At 40.2% G+C, this 19,186-nt stretch overlaps 2 protein-coding genes across 2 annotated transcripts; one reads left to right on the top strand and one right to left on the bottom strand.

The window, feature by feature from the left end:
* The first annotated feature begins 471 nt into the window (after positions 1–471).
* Positions 472–5,865, top strand: LOC143861031 (protein trichome birefringence-like 39). Its single transcript, XM_077371917.1, has 5 exons — positions 472–998; positions 1,121–1,292; positions 3,920–4,095; positions 4,365–4,523; positions 5,290–5,865. Exons 1-5 carry the CDS (start codon positions 706–708, stop codon positions 5,585–5,587), a joined length of 1,098 nt encoding a protein of 365 aa, XP_077228032.1. The 5' UTR covers positions 472–705; the 3' UTR covers positions 5,588–5,865.
* Positions 5,866–12,983: 7,118 nt separating this feature from the next.
* On the bottom strand, positions 12,984–18,296 carry LOC143861030 (Tetratricopeptide repeat (TPR)-like superfamily protein). The gene is made up of 6 exons (XM_077371916.1): positions 16,874–18,296; positions 15,806–15,937; positions 15,542–15,723; positions 15,294–15,405; positions 13,602–13,736; positions 12,984–13,428 (listed from the first exon to the last, which is right to left on the bottom strand). The coding sequence occupies exons 1-6, from the start codon at positions 18,068–18,070 to the stop codon at positions 13,300–13,302; spliced, it is 1,887 nt and encodes a 628-aa protein (XP_077228031.1). The 5' UTR covers positions 18,071–18,296; the 3' UTR covers positions 12,984–13,299.
* Positions 18,297–19,186: the final 890 nt, after the last annotated feature.

The following is a 19,186-nucleotide window of genomic DNA, read 5'->3' as shown; positions in this document are numbered from 1 at the left end:
ATGGGCAAAATGCTCCGTTTCTCAAGATTTTTCTCTATGCCACAACAGGAGCTGATATTTACACCCATTTTTTTTGTTATTTACACTCCCTCTCTTTATGTTAGGACCTGCCACAAATGCTGCTTGTAAGTTTAAAGACACTTCATAAACTAGTAAACTATCTTCGTGGCCGTAGAGAAGGGGGGTTGGGCGGGGGCGGGGGGGGTGGTGGTGGGTGGGTAAATAGTAATTTTTGGAATCCTAAAATCAACCCCTTGAAACGTTTTGAGAGTGTTAAGTGAGAAAGTAAGATGGAGACAAGTTAGATGAGGTGTGAACACTAACAGACAAAGTATTGCTTATAAAGTATCTACAGCGCAATCAACGGCAGCTAAGCTTAGACTCCTATAATAACACTGGGCCTTCATAAAACGTGGTAATCCAATCCCACCCTCCATCCTTCCTAAACACACGTTTCAGCTAAGCCCTGATAAAGCTCCTCTCTCTCTCTCTCTCTCTCTCTCTCTCTCTCTCTCTCTTACACAAAACAATCCAAGGTTTTCACTCAAAACCAACTCATTTGAACTAAAAATAATAGATTTTTTTGGACAAAGCATGTGAACCAGAGAGCCTCTGGCCCCAACCCACTAGCTTAAATTTCCACCCCTCGCTTCCTCTTTCCCCCACCTTTATCTCATTTGCCTCTCTCCTTTTTCGAAAACCAAGATGGGTATGGGATTCCGAGGCTTTTGGTCCTCTTTTCTAGCTGCTTTTTTGCTCCTATCATTTCTCCTACAAGCCAGAGCAGAGCATTTTCACAATGAGACCACTACCAGCCTGATAGGTAGAAACAGCTGTAATTTTTTTCAAGGGAGTTGGGTCTATGATGCTTCATATCCTCTATACGATTCCTCTAAATGCCCCTTTATCGATCCTGAATTTGACTGCCAAAAATTCGGCCGACCCGATAAACTATACTTGAAATTCAGATGGAAACCCAATGGATGCGAGTTACCAAGGTACTCTTTCACATCTCTCTCTCTCTCTCTGTCTCTCTCATCAAATAAGACTCACTAGTATTAATTTTTTGTATTCTTGATCTGTATTTAGTTTGTTTGGTTTGGGTGTTTGGGTATTTCAGATTCAATGGGTTGTATTTCTTAGAGAGATTTAGAGGAAAGAAGATAATGTTTGTGGGGGATTCTCTGAGCTTGAACCAGTGGCAATCACTTACATGCATGCTCCATGCTGCAGTCCCACGGGCCAAAACCTCGTTTGCAAGGAAAGAAGATCTTTCTTCATTGATATTTGTGGTGAGTTTTTTGCTTGCTTTCTTTCTCTCTGTTAAAGGGCTGAGGAACCTTTTTTTTTTTCCAACATAGTCCACTTTTCATTTATTTTCAAAACGGAATACCATAATCACCTGTCCCTCTCTCTTTTTCGTTGGTTTCTTTTCGGGGAGGGACCCCCTCTTTTGGGCCAATGAGATTTTTTTAAATTGGGAAGCCTACCTCACATTCCCTTTCATTCATTTTTTATTAGTTCTTTCTTCTGCATGCATAATCACTGCTTGTAGTACTAAGACCACTGTTTCTCTATACTTTCTGCCTTTTTTAGTCTTTTACTTTCTCTGCAGTCGGTGCTTATTTTAGTAGTGGGATTTGTGAGAGAATCTAGAGATATTATACACTGATTCTTGATCTTGAGGAGACATAATCGCTCAAAATATATAGTGGTCCCACCATAGATAGGCCGTGCCCAGAATTTTCCTCGATGATCCTAACTCTACGATGTATTTTGTGTAAGATGAACGGCTCATAAAGTTCCAAAAACAATGATACAAAAACCTATGCAAAAATTTAGGGTCATCACATGTAGAAGATTTTTAGGGCGGGTGGCTGCCATCATATAAAATAAAAGGGAAGGGATATCTTCGCCCCCATTTCTTCCCTAATGTATTTTTTCAATTTTTCTACCCTTTTACACTACAAGGGGTGGCCCAAGGAAGAAAAGGGGCGAATATATCTTTTCTCTCTCTCTCTCTCTCTCTCTCTCTCTCTCGACATCTGCATGTGCTTTTCAACATTTTGCAAAAGACCAAATAGCCTGTAATTTTCTGTCATGACCAAAGTTGCTTTCTTGTTTGTGGGCTAATGAGTGTTTTCTATAAGAAAAATTCTGCCGGGTTGCTTTGCACCAAATTTTCAGTGTATTCAAATCATTAAAGCAGTTAAATTATAAGATGTGGGACCCCATCTGAAACCGACGATTCTAGGGCCACCTACTGGTTGGTGGTGTTCCGCATATTAGTAGAAGTGTAGAACCAACCTAGTAGGTGGTGGTTCCCACATGCAGCCTGGCTCCCTATCCTAATAAGTTTGCTTACAGCTATACGATATTAAACTACATAGATTTTATATGGTGTGTGCGTTAATATTTTTACTAAAGTATAGTGGGGCCCACTTCATAGGATGATCCAAACCGTTCATTTGTTGGGCCACAAGCTGTACCCCGTAAATCATTTCCATAGGATGATCCTAACCTTCCGATCTGTATAGGTTTCAGATTGAAGGGTTAAGATCATCCTATGGAGATGATTTACGGGGTACAACCTATGTTCGCTGTGGCCCAACTAATGAATGGTTTGGATCATCCTATGATTTTGGGCCATCTCTTAAACTATATATGTCTTCCTGTTTTGATAGGCACCCACTGCTATTAATCTAATGTTTTCTCAGTGGCTGTTTACAAACTTCCCAACAGCCAAGGAGAAAAGTTGAGAGTTTTTACAAGGAACTCCTCCTTTTTCCAAAGAGAGATGAAATCTTCGAAGCCTTGTTGTATGCCATCAATCATGGTCCTTATTTTCAAAAATGATTATTTTAACATATATTAACGCCAAATGGGAGATTAAGTCCTCTTTGGAAGCCATGAATTGTGTCATTTCTTAAACTATTATAACTAATTTTTATAACGGATAATTACATTTACACCCCCTCTAGTTTCGGACACATCCACTTCCACCCCTATAGTTTAAAAAGTGACAAATACACCCCTGTAGTTTCAATTTGTTTAAGGTTTGCCTCCTCAGCTGAAGGTTCGTCCATAGATTGAAGGGTTAGGATGATCCGATGGAGCTGATTTTTTGAGCACGCCCTATCTATGTCATGACCCATCAAATGAACGCTTTGGATCATCCAAATAATGTGGGCCCATACCCGAATCCAAAGCCCTTCAATCTATGGACGAACCTTCAGCTAAGGGGGCAAACCTTAAACAAATTGAAACTACAGAGGTGTATTTGTCACTTTTTAAACTATAGAGGGGGTGTAAATGTAATTATCCCTTTTTATAAATAATTATATTAAATTCAAAACCACGTGGTTTAGCTTATTTAAAGAATAGGAGGTTCACAAAGACAAACAAAAGAGGATGGAAATGCTGAGATAATGGGGTGTGGGAGAATTATCATTTCCCATATTGGTTTAAATAATTTCATGTTGTGCTATTACTGTAAGTATGCAAATTATCAATAATAATATCATGATGAAAATTCCCTCAACTTATTCGAAAATACAAGTAAGCAGTGCACCGAATGGGTCCTCCAATTTCATAAGGGTATTGCAACCATGGTTTTAAATTTCTCGGATTTCGGTGGGGACCAAAACCGAAATTCCGAATTTCGCCAATTTCGGAATTTAGTTTTACTGCCATTTTTTTACTAAAAAAAATTGCTACAAATTTCGGCCGAAATTTCAAACCTAAATTTCGACACTTAATACCAAATTTCGGTTTCCTGTGGGGTCCGAAACGGTTACCGAAACCGAAATTTTAAACCATGGTTGCAACTAATTCTTTTTCCTTTTTTTTTTTTTTTCTTTCTTTCTGTTTAGGCCTTTTCATTGGATGTATTGAATAAACAAGGACAATAATTTTACAGGATTATGGAGTCTCGGTATTGTACTATCGTAGTACCTATCTAGTGGATCTGGTCAGGGAGAGAATAGGGCTTGTCCTCAAACTGGACTCCATCGAGAACGGTAATGCATGGAAAGGCATGGACATGCTGATCTTCAACACGTGGCATTGGTGGGTCCACCGAAGAAGCAGCCAACCGTACGTTCTGTCCAAACACACATCTCTCTGTATATTTTTGTGCTTATATGGTCAAAAGCGAAAAAGGGAGTTGATATGTATTGTCCACTCGATTCTCTGTCTTTTCCCTAAAATAACCCATTTTGACCCAAAAAAAAACTAAAAGGGAGTAAAGCTGCAGTGATTTTTAGTAAGAAGTGCAAACAAAAGGGAGTGGAAATATCATTACCGCCATGAAAAAACAGCTACAAAGATGATAACTGTAGTCTAAGGTGCTTGTGTTGTTGCAGATGGGACTACTTGCGAGAAGGAAATGTGGTATACAAAGACATGAATCGTCTGATCGCCTTTCAAAAGGGTCTCACCACTTGGGCTAAATGGGTAGACACCTATGTGGATCCTTCCAAAACCAAAGTCTTCTTCCAAGGGATCTCTCCAACCCATTACGAGTAAGCTCTGCTTTTCCTTAGTAAAGAAAGAAAATTAAATAAAATTTCACATGCTTATTGTGGAAAATTGTTGAAAAAAACATCAATTTTTTTCTATGAAATGACAAAATTGACATTAGATGGTTCCAAAAGCACGAATGAACTAGGGAAATGATTTCAGCACTCCTTTGTTTTGATAAAGTTGCGCGACCCATCTTGTCATTTACTATGTAAAGGCTGGTAAGAGCTTTTTGAGAGCTGTAATATTCTACAGGCAGCCCTTTTAAATGCAAGACAACATCTTTATAAAACATTGTAGTGCTAAAGTCATTTCCCATAAATTAAAAGGACTTTTGAGTGAGTTTCTGTCAATTCAAGAATCCTAGTGGCATGAACATTTGTTTTTCAACAGAGATGGCATTGTGTGGTAAACAACTAATTACTCCAAAAGCTTAAGCTGTTAGAGGTGTGTTATTTGGTCATTTACACTTAAACACTCCCCATCATGTGGGTACCCTCTTTTTTTGGATTGGCTGTGCAAATGGATTTTTAATATCAACTATCAAGGACTTGTTGGGTTTTGAAACCAAGACCTACGGTGACTGAGGCAATAGCATTGATACCATGTGAAACAACCAATCACTCCAAAAGCTTGAGCTGGTAGAATTGGTGTTATTTAATCATTAATACTTTCAAGTCTTTAACATTATGCCCAACAAAAGTTTCATTTGTGTCGAATCCAATTCATGTTCTTACTTGGGTTTCTACTTATTTTTGGTGAAACCAGGGGAAAGGATTGGGGAGAACCGGGGGCGAATAAGAACTGCTATACGCAAACTCGGCCGGTGACCGGATCGGTGTACCCAGGAGGTTGGCTTCCACAGTCAGCAGTGCTAATAAATGTGCTGAGAAGGATGTCGAAACCCATATATTTGCTGGATGTAACATTGCTCTCCCAGCTAAGAAAAGATGCACACCCATCGGCATACAGTGGTGACCATGCAGGCATGGACTGCAGCCACTGGTGCATCGCGGGCCTTCCTGATACATGGAACCAGCTCCTATACTCTGCCCTCTTCCTTTGAAGATAATGGAGGGAGAGTTATAGTATAAATTAAATTTGAAAAATGGGCATGTTCTTCTAAATATGTCTTGTAATTTAAAGGTGTATTTAAAATTTTCTCTTGATTGGCATATTTAAAAATTCTCTTAAATAAGGTATTCATTGTCTGTCTTCTTGTCCGCATATATGTATTTTTGTATTTGCAACGTGTAGAATGTAAATTCACTTTGGAACAGTGCAGAGTGAAAAATGTAACTTTAATTGAAATGTAGTGAAAATACTGCCTTTTTCTTTTTACAATGGCATTGGCACACATGCTATCAGTTATGTAAGATGGCCATGTTCAGAATTTGTTGGAATTGTGCAAGCCAGCAAGTAAAATTTAATAAAAGGAGATGCGTGCCACTATCAAGTCAGCATATGAACAATAGTATCCTAAGAAAATCAGAAAGTTTTCTATTTTTTAGATTGATCCTATGCAACTTCAATGTGTCCCAATGGTGGTGATAGCAACCCTCTTTTGTAAATGACAAATTTAAATGCAATTTTTGTGTCTGTTTTTTACTTCATTTCTTTTCCAGCCCTATTCTTCTACCGAACCACGTTCTGCTAACTACATCAGTACCTGCAAAACCAGTGAGAATCCAACTATCCCTTAATTCACGACCAACAGTGCCGAAAAGGGGCTAATAAGATGCAATGGCCATCCATTAGACACTTTAACAATGCAATTAATGTCCACTTACTGAGTGGGCCCGATCTTAGATTTCCCATTACCATCTTAATCATCCAATCCATCGAATGTTGGCCATTGAAATTAGATAATCATGTTTTCTTTCTTTCACTGACCATACATGTGAGCCTAAAACCAGAGTAATTTGTGGACTCTACCCCACCATGTAGGTGGTTCAATTCTATCAAGGCAGGGCCCACATTAAACTGAACAGGAATAGCATCATCTATTGACGCTTTGATAGATCTCGACTGATGTGAGTTCATTTCCATCAGCACTGTGCATGTGGTAGCACGCTACAAAGATCTAGACCACGCATCAACTAGGCCAAAATGGACTGCTCACATGTCACCATCATCCAACCTGTGGCCTTCGAACAGATGTGTCAAAAATTAAAACACAAGCAATGTAACTTTTTAACTATCACTGCATGTATGACAGGACTGGCAGTAGGTGTACCACTTGTTCTAACTCTTGTCCAGCCCTTCTCAATTCTGTCTCTATATATCTATTTTGTCATTATTTGAGAGAAGAAAGTAGAAAGCGAAATGGGTAGCAGCATTGCATGTGAGTTGCTCTTCTGGTTAACTGCTCTGTTTGGTTGCTTGTGGATGGGTGAGAGATTAGGTCAAAAGGAGATCAAAAGGAGATCAGTCAACGCGGAGCTTAAGAGAGGATGTAGGGAAGGCTGTTTGGTTGCTTAAGATTTGTGGGAGATCTCCCACACCTCTTCTGAACTCTATCTCCCCGAGATTTTCTCCTCAAATTTCTACGTTTTGGTAAAACTTTGGGAGCGAATTTAGAGGGCGCCACATCACCCGACAACCCCGGTGGTCAAAGACCCCAAAATTGCTAAAATGGCGATCAAACAACCTCGGCAAATTAGGAGAAGATCATTCCCCCATATTTTTCTCAAAAATAAGTAACCAAACAGAGCATTTACGAGGCAGATTGCCGGGCAAGCTGCTCTTGATTCTCGAGTATATTAAAGCATGATCAGTTGATCACCAATGTCAATTAACAGCGATTTTTATCATTCATTCATGAACAATAGGCACACGGTGGGGTTGAGCCTCAAGGTCAACTGGTCAAGGCTTTGTGTTTCAACCTTGAGAGGTTGGAGGTTCAATCTCAGCTTACCTATCAAAAAAGAAAATAGCACACACTGGCACATGGCAATAAGCCAAATAACCCATACGGGTGTGGCTCTTTGGGTTAAAGTCATGGATATGCTCCTAGTGACACAAGTTCGAATCCCTCGGGCTCACCAAATATGCGTGGTTTGCAGGTGGTTACGGTATACCCCATTTCTTAAATAAAAAATGTGTGTGTGTGTGTGTGGTGTGGGGGGGGGGGGGGGGTGTGGAGAGCATGGGCTCCCTCCATTGCAGGCTCTGGGAGGTCCAGATGTACGTAGCCTCCTTACTCTTGCTTTGCAGAGAGGCGATTTCCGTTACTCAAACCTGTGACAACTAAGTCACTCCTAGGCCAGCCTCTTATAGTGTATTTATGACTACCTTTTACACTACAAGCGGATGGCCCAAGGAAGAAAAAGGGGCCCATACATCATTTCCCTATTCAAAATGAATTAGTAAACTATTCAAAAGGCTGAATCGAATCGATGTGATTGATTTGGAGGACAGTAGCTATTTCAGCAAATTAGATTACCGTTCAAAGCCTGCTCCTTCAATTGGTGGTCTAGACAGTAACGCTCACATGCAACCGAAACGAGTAATGTCATGTGGGCGGGTCCAGTGCAGAGTGTGCCAAAGTAAGTTCATCTATCTTTTCTGCAAGTTAAGATACATCTAATTATGCCATTCCTATAAAGTTGTAGCCCTTTTAAAGTTGTTCGAAACGAATACTTGCACTCATTTTGGCCAGGAGGTTAGAAAATTATTATTGTTTTAATAAAACAAGTCTATAAGCTAAATACACATTAGTTATTTAATTTTTCTAATTAAATAAAGTTATTTCCTCCCATAATAGCTCTATCCATAATATTCTATAAATCCCAAAATACCCAAAATTTAACAATTAACTCTTTGGGTATTCCAAATGTATCCTATAGTGTGTAAACACCAAAGGAACTACGTAAATCTTTTCCTTCGCATCAAATACGACGAATCTAGTTCGTATGTGCAATCTAGTAAATGCGCTACGTAAATCTTTTCTCTCGCATCAAATGCGATGAATCTAGTTCGTTCGTGCAATCTAGTAAATACAGGATCCTTATCCAAAGAAAATAAACGGGTCATTCGAGTTGTAAGTGGAATCGTTACAGGGATCCGATGGTCGATCCTGTAAAACCTAGTGAAGGGCCCCACTGTGATCTTGTTCCGTAGTTAACAACAACAATCACATTAGATTAGTGGCCTTATCGAGACGTAACCCTGAAGATGACAGTCAAATCATCATACCCCTAATCACATCTAATATGTGCAGGTTCCTTCTTCATTCCACATCTATTGAGTTGAGTCCTACGGGGGGTGGATAACTACTACTCCCTAGGCCCACTGATGGTATATCTTCCATTGATGCAGTTAGAGCCCGCAAATGCATTTGCAAAATCATTTAAAAACAATCAAGTGTTTTAGTAAAACCTTTGATAAATCATTTATCAAATTCGCTTCGCCAAACTATTTTATACGCCTAGTGCTCTGAGCGAAAATGTAGATGATATCCTTGTAGTTAGGGAGGAGAATTTCATGTCGGGTATCACTATTAGCCTCGTGGGGTTGTCCAAGACTCCAGTACTACCCTACGGTGATATCTAAAGGACCATGGTTAGATATGCTAAGAATCAAGGCTGAGCCCACAGACCAATATAACCCCTCAGTTCTTAGGACATGTAAAGGGCAATGTCTAGTAGAATAGCCTTACTAATTATCCTATCCATAGGCTATTCTAGTGTGATCCTCTTCAGTGCGCAATCCCTATTGTTGCACCCACTCTTCTTGCTTAGGGTCCACTACCCAAGTGACTGAGATAAGCCACTCCCCAACGTGTGCATGTAGGTAAGATCGGTGCTGGTTGTATACAAGAGGAGATGTCTAATTTCAAACCCAACCTTTAGGGTCTGCAAAGAACTGGGATACCATATCTTCCTGCTCCATAAGATTTATGAATCCTTGAACATGGTATGCATACTTTGCTACCTAAGGGCGAATATGTGACGAATAACAAGCACATCACACATATTCAGTCATATATTACTCATTAGATGTAATGAAATCAAACATTTATTAATATTAATGTGAAGATATACTAAATGAATTGACTTTTAGGACATTAATCCTAACAGAATAAATATCAATGTATAAAGTTATGGCAAACTATATCCCTTTAAATTTCTTGTGTATCTCAGACCTAGCACTATAGGTAGGACTTTTGTAACAATGTTGGTGGAATGTGACTTTATGACTGATGTAAAATACATGCACTCTAGTTTAATAATATCTGTGAGTTAATTTTGAATAATCATCCTCCATGGTTAGAATGTTATCCAAATGTTCAACCTCTAGCCTTAGATGGAACACGGGCATGTATATGTGATCTGGATCGGTAATCTGCAAGACCATCATACGGCAAGTATAGATAATTCTAGTCTAATAACGGCCACAAAAAAACGACCAATTGCTTTGGATAGTTTAAATTAAAAAGCCCCCTAGTAGCATGCAGAATGTTACTTATGATGTAAGGGCATCACCTGCATGAAGAAACTTAATAACAAACAAAGGCAAAGCTACTACATTGTTCTCGTACCTAATCACAATTGAAATAGGGATTCGGTCAGAGTCTTGTACTACTTGAAATCGCACCAAAACTCTTCCTCTCCATCCGTTCCCATCTATATAATCCTTTTATAATGACTTCTGAAGAAACAAATGAATTTGTTTCTATAAAGTTATCTTGGGCAAGTTTGGCAACCATAAATATATTCCACGGAATATTTGTGGAGGCAGTTCTGAGAGATGGGCAAGGTTGGAGAGACTTGAAAGGTTGGGTGCAAGGGGAGAATGCAAAGGTCAATGGATAGAGAGGGCAACGGAGATGGTTGGAGTTTAGTAAAACATATTTTAAGACTTCCAGGGCCTGTTCATTTTGGATTTTGATAATCGGTTTTGAGGTCAATAATCAGTTTTGGGCCCTCACCACCGGTTGGCACAATCTGAAACAAACAGGGCCATAGGAATGGTGTTATAATTTAGGGAAAAATACAGTCACACCCCCTCAACTTTACAACATTTTCAACTCTAACCCTGACTTTTAAAAGTCACCAGCTACACTCCTTGAGGTTTCAATTTGTATAAGGTAGACCTCCTCTTTTGAAACTCTATCAATGCTAATGAAGACCCCATACCCCCCTCCAAACCCCATACCCGAATCCAGACACTACCAAAAACACAGTGGACCCACACTATTTGGATGATCTAAAACGTTCATTTGATGAGCCCTAACATAAATAGGGTGTGCCCAAAAAGTCAGCTCTATAGCATCATCCTAACCCTTCGATCTGCGGACGAACTGTCAACTGTGGAGCACCTTATACAAATTGAGGTGTCAACGGATCCACTTCGGATCGGATCCACCTATGTCTTACTCACGATCAATTCAAATCCCTTATTGGTTGGTTTGGATTCGGAGTGTTCTTCGGATCCTACTTGTGTACCAGTCATGATCCATTTCAAATCGGACCGTCCATTTGAGTGTCCTAGAAGGTCCTACTTACAAAAAAAATAAAAAAACTTAGTTTTCTTCATTTGAAATGAACTCAAAAACATCCTCAATTCCGAAAAAGAATTAGTCACTATATCTAATAACAATCCATGATTTTGATGAAGAATAGAATTTATTGTTGAAAACAACTCCAATGTACGAGGGTGCGTGACTATAAAACTTTCTAGTAACTAATCCTGGTTGAGGGTGAGTGGCGGTTTACAAAAAGAAACACCGATTGAGGAAAGGAAGAGGAAAAGGTGTCTGGAAAAGGGGGAAGTGGAAAGTTGTAAGTTAAGAAATATTTACTTCATTTTCATGAAAATACTGCTCCTTTAAAACTTATTATAAGAAATATTTTGAGGGTTGCTTAGTAAAAGGACTTCGGATCGTGACTATTCATCGGTTTTTTTTTTTCCTATGTCTTGATCATGATCTTAAATTTTTCGGATCTTACGAAGAGGATCCAAAATATGTCCATGGATCCTTCTAACGTGTTTAGATCCTTTCTATTCAGGTTCTGATTCGAACTATCCATCGGACCGTCTGGGTCCATTGACACCCCTATATACAGATTGAAACCTCAGGGCGTGTAGTTGGGCAGGGTTTATAGTTGAAAATGTCAAAAAGTTAAGAGGTGTATCTGTATTTTCCCCTATAATTTATCGGTACTAGTTTTTAAACGACTAAGTGATACTCTGCAGATTAGGTACTTTTTGGCCAAAATTCCTTGTAAAATGGAGAGATGGACTACCAAGAAATCTCCCCATACGCACAAAAACGACCTTGATTCAATGGACACATGGCATGAGCATATGGTGATCTGCACCGTGAATCTGATGGACAATCACAACGCAACCTAATGAATCCAAGCCTGACTCCAAGGGAGATCAATTGCAAAGACCGAAAAATCAATGGCTTAAAGATATATTTAACATGTTTTTTCATCAACCTTGATCAACGGTTTAAAATCATCCAATGAGGGTGGAATGAGGGGTAATGGGACAGAGCTGTGATGGCCAACCATATTCTTAGTCCCAATCGTGTATACTTAGCAGGAATAAATGATAATTTGTCCTAAAGGATTTTTCCTTAAACTAATGATAATTTAATAACAGTAGTAACATCGGTGCGATAGATACGACCCATTTTAGCTGAGTCAATAGTAAAATGAGCGAGTCAGAAACTTGGTGAGTCACGTCTACGGTTTTCACAGTTTGAACACGTAGATGAAATTGACAACACATGTAGTGACATCAGTGCGATAGGTACGACCCAAGTAGGATTTTTGCTGAGTCAATAGTAAAACGAGCGAGTTAGAAATTTGGTGAGTCATGTCTACGGTTTCCACAGTTTGAACACGTAGATGAAATTGACCCAACACATGTCAGGCCCGGAAACCAAAAACCATCTCATCCAAACCGGCTTCACCCTCTTACTTAAAAACGTCTGTTTTTCCTTCTCCCTTATCTAAAAGACTAAAACCCAGAAAATTTTTGTAATCAACAATGGCTTCTCATCAATCTAAACAACAAGGGAAAGGGGAAGACAAAGCAACGCACGCCGATAAGGGATCCTCGTCTCCAGAAGACCTTAAAGAATATCGGCAAACAGCACAACAGAACTCAATTGAGGCCATTAGGACTGCAGAAGAGCGCCATGAGAAGGCCAAACACTCAGCAAGCACTGCCTTGCATGCGACCAAGGACTCTGCTAAACACATTGTGGGGGCTACCACGGCCTATATTACAGGGAAGACCACCGAGCTCAAAGACTCGGCTGCTGAAAAGGCATCAGCAGCAAAGGAGGCTGCAGCTGAAAAGCTTCACCATATCAAGGGAAAGATTACCCGTTCTGAGGCGCATGAAGGTGAAGGTGGGGAGCAGCAGGAAAATAAAACAGAGGTACAGGGAGAGAAAGAAAAGTACTTGAAGCACGAGGAGGACAAAGAAGTGGAGAAGAAAGGTGAAGGGGTACTTGAAGCTGTGGGGGAAACAGTGATCAGTATACTCAAGTTTACTAAAGAGCTTCTCATCGGACGAGACCCAGAACGCCAGAACAAAGATCAAAGGGATTAGAAATATATTAAGATAGTTGCCTAGAATGCCTAGGGTTCTGTGGGTAATGAGTTGGTTTTTCGCTTTTTATTTTTATTTTTTATGAATGGGTGTAACTGTAATTTGATGGATGAATGAATGCTTTGATTAGATGAACCGCATTTTTTCAGAATTGGTGTATCTTTACAAAACGTCATTGAATTTAATTGAAGCAATCTGTTAGGGCTAGCAAGAGGTAGACCTGCAAACTAGCTTCTGTTGCTGCTGGTTTTGACACTGCATGTGGCAGGAACGAGCTTTGTCTTTTAGCTCCTGGAACGCCCGCATGGTTTCCACGTCGAAACCTCCAGCGAACTGGAAAGGAGCAGGAAAATAAAGCTAGAAATTTAATACTTAGTTAAACAGTATAATTGGTAACAAATACGAAAACTCTCTGGCTCTGAATCAAATTAACAGAGGGAGATAGATATTGGTAAAATCCAGGACCTAATAAAGAAAAGCAACGATAGAATCCCGTGAAGAATTACCTGATGGACGCGGAATGCGAACCTCACACCCTGAAGAATTAGCTCTTCCTCTTCGGTGCAACCACCGGCAGCTTCTAGCTCTGCGGAGACTCTCTTCATATACTTCATTGCTAGTTTCACAGATGCTAATTTGATCTGCATTAACATCGGTGGTGTTGGGTTTTTATGAATGCATTTTGGTGCATGTAATATAGAAGTAGAAGGAAAAGGAAAACAAACAAATTCCCATTTCTTTACTCATTTTTCGTTTGCTTGCGGCATTTGGGAAAATTAGGGGGGGACTGTGTCATGTGAATAATGAATTGCAACCATGTTAAGTAGAAAAAATATGTCCTTAAACTACACCAGATAGAGGAAAATATGTCCTTTTAATTAAGGTTATCCCTGCTGAGGGTGCAACCAAACCATGCTAGGTAGAGGAAAACATGTCCTTAACCATACCAGATAAAGGAATATATGTCCTTTTACTCCAGGTTTAAAATTTTGGTTTCGGTACCGTTTTCGGACATTGAAATTTCGGTCGAAATCTGGTACACAAATCGAAACCCATATTTTATTCAATATTAAATTTTGGTTAAATATTAAATTAATTAAAAACAAAACAGATTTTTTGGGTCAAATTTTGTAAAAACTGAAATTTCGGCCATTTCAGTTATTGGTGGTTTCGGTGTCGGTCTCCACCGAAATCCGAAATTTAAAACCATGCTTTTACTCCGAGCTTTGGGTGCAACCAACCCACTATGTTTCAGAACAAAAACAAAAAGAATACATCCAAGAGTAAAGATACGAAAAGGTCTGTGGGATGTTTCAAAATTCAAACCCTAAGTTCCTAATACTGTAAAGCGTACAATAAAGTTTTGAGCGGTTATAAGCTTTGGATTCGCTATCACTAATTTCAACACCTTCCTTATTTTTTTTAGGTTCGGCATTATAGAAGGGCTACTTTTCCCAATACTTTCTAAACATGTCAAAGCAAGGGGTTCGTAATCAAGCCTGGTCTTGACCCGGATTGGTTGAGATTTACCAAAAGCGACTTCGGGAATGGGCCCACATGAAGCAGCCTATTCTCTTGATAGAGAAACATTAAACGAGAAAGAGACGGATCACCATTCCAGATTACCAGGTCAAAGGGACCCATCGGCGCTAGACCAACACTACGCCTTTCTCCATCATATTGGGTGTTGTGCCACACCTAAACTAGGCTCCTTCTAGTTCTAGGGACAGTTTCTCCATGATCGCCTCGATTGAGGGCAAGGAACCAGCAAATTCAACTCCTAGTAATGCGAGTCTGTTCTCTAGGCCACATCTATCGAGGAGAAGTTAACAAATCTAACGCCCCATCCACCCGCCAGCAAAATCGCCTAACATCTTTCTCCTAGCAAACTACAACTACTGACAGGAACAGGCTAAACTCTAGGGATACGAGAATCCTCGCGCGTGGGGTTGAGATATTGAGGCGAATCGTTTCTATTTTTTTGTCACTTTGTCCTCATTTTTTATAACAGAAGTGAAAAGTTTGGACTTCCTAGGTTTAGTTTAAGGAAAACACAAGAAGACACCAGAATCTAATCTTATACCACACGATTCTAAAAGAAAGGGAAAGGAAATCTAGGAAAGGGTATTATCGGAAAAGTATAGTAAAATAAAGGGCAATCACGTAATCAAATAAAAAAAACAAACAGAAAACCATACCTGGCTTACAAATCCAGTTTCGAGCGTCCATTGCCAAGGGATCTGGAATTCCTTATAACGCTTCGTAGCAACTTCTCTCAGACGTGAAAAATTGTAACTCCCATGTTCCAACCTAATTTAAACCATCAAAAAGAATCCCACAATATCACAATCAATAAACTATTTCTAAGTTGAATCTCTAAAATTAGAGTTTCATTGAGAAATTTCCTGTAATCTAATGAAAGATAAAGAGGGTAAAATGTTTTTACTTTTCTAGCAAAGCCCTCATCTTCTTAAGAGCAGGACCACAGGGCTGACGAGGGTTATCAGAGAAGGAGGTAGCCTCTGCTTCAATCTTCTTCAAATCACAGTAACTAAATGCAGCTTCTCGCATTGCATCTGCTTTGTGCTCCGGCCAATCAAAGTGCTTCAACACTGCTCTTTCGTCCACCTGTGAAAAAACCCATTACTTTACCAAGGCTGAAAAGGAAAAAAGCAGAGGAAGTTTTGTGGGTGGGTTTTTTGAAAAATACCAGGAAAGATAATTCGTCGTCAAGCCACTTGACAAATGCGACTACATCTTCAATGTCCGTGAATGCAGCGTTCTGCACCTCCTTTATCAGGAACCGTATGAATTCTCCCTGAGTTTCTACGTCCGTTTTTATCTAAAAATGGAAAAAAAAGCATCAGATACGAAATTACGAAAATATCCCTGCAGTAATAACTCATCAAATAAATAATTTTTTTTTATTTATTTCGAACAAGACCAATTAATTAAACCAGAAAGAAAAGGGAGTTAAAATGACCAATCTACCCCACAAAAGGGTATTTGCACTTCACATAAGAGACTCCCAAGATTCGAGGGCATCTCAAGATCTGTGCTCTCTGGTCAAAATAAATTCAAATTTTCAAGTCATGCAGGGTTCAGCCCATTGAAAACTTCAGACAGATAGTACAGTCAATTTGAAATGGATTTTTCCCCCTCTGGGAAATCCAAACACCCAATAAGCTTGGGCATTCCTCTTGCCCTATAAAAATAGAAAGAAAGAAGGGACTTGGATACCTTTTACTCCCTCTACTCACGTGCGTACTAACTAATTGTGCTAAGATAACTAGCTAAATGATTAGCTCAGAAACGTGGATTTGTTAGTAAAGTACACACCAGAAGCACCTAATCCATCATACACGTGGCGAAAGTGGACAAAAGTCCAGATCATCCATCTTGTGAATGTACGACAATCAATAACAACGGAAATCGTAGGTCCCACTATAAATGCAATTGCGAATAGCTTAATTGGATTCGGTTGGAATTAGCGGATCAAAATGATCTACGGTTTGGATGATTATTTCGTGGACGGACTGGATCAGTGCACGGTGCACGCCAAATTGCCAATTACAGATTTGGAAAAACATCAAACAGAATCGAAAATCAGCTGTTTTTCAGGCACGCACAACGAAAACACAGGGTTAATCTACTCAGTTTCCTACTTTCCTTTTAAGACAACACGTTGGTCCTCACGCACAGAGAAGCAGAGCGGGGTAATTTTGTAAATCTTGACAAAAAAAAATTAGGGCAGATAGAGGTAATTTGTCTGACTTACAGCGAGTAGGTGAGCGGACCGATTCTCGATTTCTCCGATCATGTTCCGAGCATTTGCAGCGGCCGGAACGTCAGAGGCACCGGCGCCGGCCTCTCTCTTAGAATCCCTCCTCATCAAAGAATGGTAAAACTCCACCACCTCCGGCACTCGTCTCACCTTCGTCACCGTCGCATGTGAAACCCTCGCCGGAGGCGGTGGTGGTGGCGGTGGCGGAGGGCAAGGCGGTCCTCCGCCTGAAACTGCCGGTGGGGGCGGAGGAATCGGCGGCAAAGAAAGATTTGTCTTTTCCGATGAAGCAACAGTTTTGGAAACTACAGAGATTTCAGAAGAAGAAGAAGATGATGAAGAAGATGATGAGGAGGAGGAGGAAGATGAGGGTTTTGGGGGTGGTTTTGGAACCCTAGGTCCTCGAAATTTCACGGAAGACTCAGAAATCTCTACGTTGCAGTCAGGAAGCTGCATCCGTTCCGATTCTGCATCTTCTACCTTCAGATCTGAAATCTCGACCTTCTGATTCTCCTGATTCGTAGCAATGCTGGTTAATCTCATCCCTTTCTTTAAGTTCTTCAGTAGATTCGACCTCGAAGAAACATCCATCAGTCCCTGGAATCTCTGCGATGACGAAAATTCATCCATTTCACCTGTTTCAACACAGGACGCCTTTGATTCCACTCGATTCCTCTCCTCAATCACTCTCCGCAGCTCAGAGATCTCATCCTCCATCTCCTTCGTCTTCTTCTCGCTCTCCATCCCTTCACTCTCCATCTTTTCCTTCATATTCATGAGTTCTCGCCTCAGAGAGTCATTCTCTGCTTCTAACCTTTCGATTCTCTGTGAACAAGATTCAAGCTCCGTGTTCTTGGAAGAGATCTCCTTCTCAAGAAAAGGAACAATAGAGGCATTCTCTTTCAAGAGTTTTAGTTCGAGAAGCTCTGTACGGAGGCGAGATTCTTTCTCCCGCAGATCCTCGACTAGGCGAACGAGCTCTATGACATCCGGAGGTCTGGGCTGAACTTGTGTGGAACGAGGGAAGTAGACACCGAAGGAGCGAGAAAAAACTGCTTTTGATGGAGTTTTCTGCGAGCTTGGTGTTGGCTTTTGAGAGCTCGGAGAACACTGATGTTTGGGGGTTTCTGGTTTTGGTGTTGCAGGGCTTTTCTGGAATCCCATCACCGCTTTCACCTTTCCAGCAACCATCCCTCAAAACGAGTTTTCTCCTCTCCTCTCTTTTTTTCCCCTCTCCTCCGCTTCCTAATCTACTAATCTAATCTAGTCTAGTCTAGCTTGAGGGAAAAATAGCTCCTCATCTATCGCTTTCTTCGAGTTTGAGAAACCCTTTTTTTAACAGCTTGTCTGAGAGAGAGAGAGAGAGAGAGAGAGAGAGAGGTTTTATTGCGACGATACAAGGGAGGGTGACACAGGCGTCGAGGAACGGTCATCTTTTCTTGGATCCTGTTCGAAAAATAAGTAAAAAAAAAAGATATTTTTCTTTTTCTTATTATTAGAAAACGAAGAGAGGGAGAAAAAAAAACAGAAACGGGCAACCGGCTATAAATTTCAAAAATGGTAAAAAGACCCGGGGCCGGGGCCGGGGCCGGGGCCACCGCAGGTTATAAATTATAATGTACTTTTCTTTCAAAAGAAGGACGTTTTTCGCGAGAATTTGGAATGTATCTATTTTCTCGGAACTATCTGTTAAATCAAGCGATAAATTTACGTCTACTCAGTATTTCTCGCTTTAAACGGCTCGAATGAAAGAAATGGGAAATTCTATATTATTATGTCGTAATGAGAAGAAGTTCATTGTAGGGCTTTATAAAATGGATCATTTGTTGGATGATCCACACCGCTCATTTGAAGACTAAGATCAGAACCCTACTTCCCTCTTTTTTATACATTGTTTGGTAATTACAATCGAAATGAGGCTAAAGAGGACAGCAGGCCCCACATGAATGGGTGATCAAAACCATTCATTTTTCGGGCCCCATCATTGTAGGGAGCTGGATTGTACTAAACACTTTGATTCAAGGCATTTTCATTAGTGGGCCATCTTAAAATGGTGCTACAAATCATCAAAGGGTTAGGGCAGGGCCTATCTTCGAAAAGACCCCAAAAAATGAATGGTTTAGATCAACTGTTAATATGATCTCACTTTCCTTCTGGGCTTCAATAGCGTCGTCACACGCGCTTGCTCCACTTCCTTTTGCTAACACTGGGAGCATGTTTTTACACACATTTTGAGAATGTTTTAAGACTTCTATCAACCTTTTATGGCTTTTTGTTGGAAATAAGTGTGAAAACATGTTCCCAATG

The sequence above is a fragment of the Tasmannia lanceolata genome, unplaced genomic scaffold (assembly GCF_043159265.1).
Source record: "Tasmannia lanceolata isolate RefF3 unplaced genomic scaffold, GAP_Taslan_0.1 ptg000037l, whole genome shotgun sequence".
Lineage (NCBI taxonomy): Eukaryota > Viridiplantae > Streptophyta > Magnoliopsida > Canellales > Winteraceae > Tasmannia > Tasmannia lanceolata.
This window is presented reverse-complemented; position numbering and strand designations above follow the sequence as displayed.

Bases quoted from the DNA above. Each gene is read 5' to 3' on its own strand.
- LOC143861031 (XM_077371917.1), top strand. From the start codon at position 706: ATGGGTATGGGATTCCGAGGCTTTTGGTCCTCTTTTCTAGCTGCTTTT. The intron at 999-1,120 runs GTACTCTTTCAC...TGGGTATTTCAG, and splicing joins AATGGATGCGAGTTACCAAG to ATTCAATGGGTTGTATTTCT. The intron at 1,293-3,919 runs GTGAGTTTTTTG...ATAATTTTACAG, and splicing joins TTTCTTCATTGATATTTGTG to GATTATGGAGTCTCGGTATT.
- LOC143861030 (XM_077371916.1), bottom strand. From the start codon at position 18,070: ATGGTTGCTGGAAAGGTGAAAGCGGTGATGGGATTCCAGAAAAGCCCT. The intron at 15,938-16,873 runs GTAAGTCAGACA...TTCCATTTTTAG, and splicing joins GGTCCGCTCACCTACTCGCT to ATAAAAACGGACGTAGAAAC. The intron at 13,429-13,601 runs GTAATTCTTCAC...GCTCCTTTCCAG, and splicing joins TCGCATTCCGCGTCCATCAG to TTCGCTGGAGGTTTCGACGT.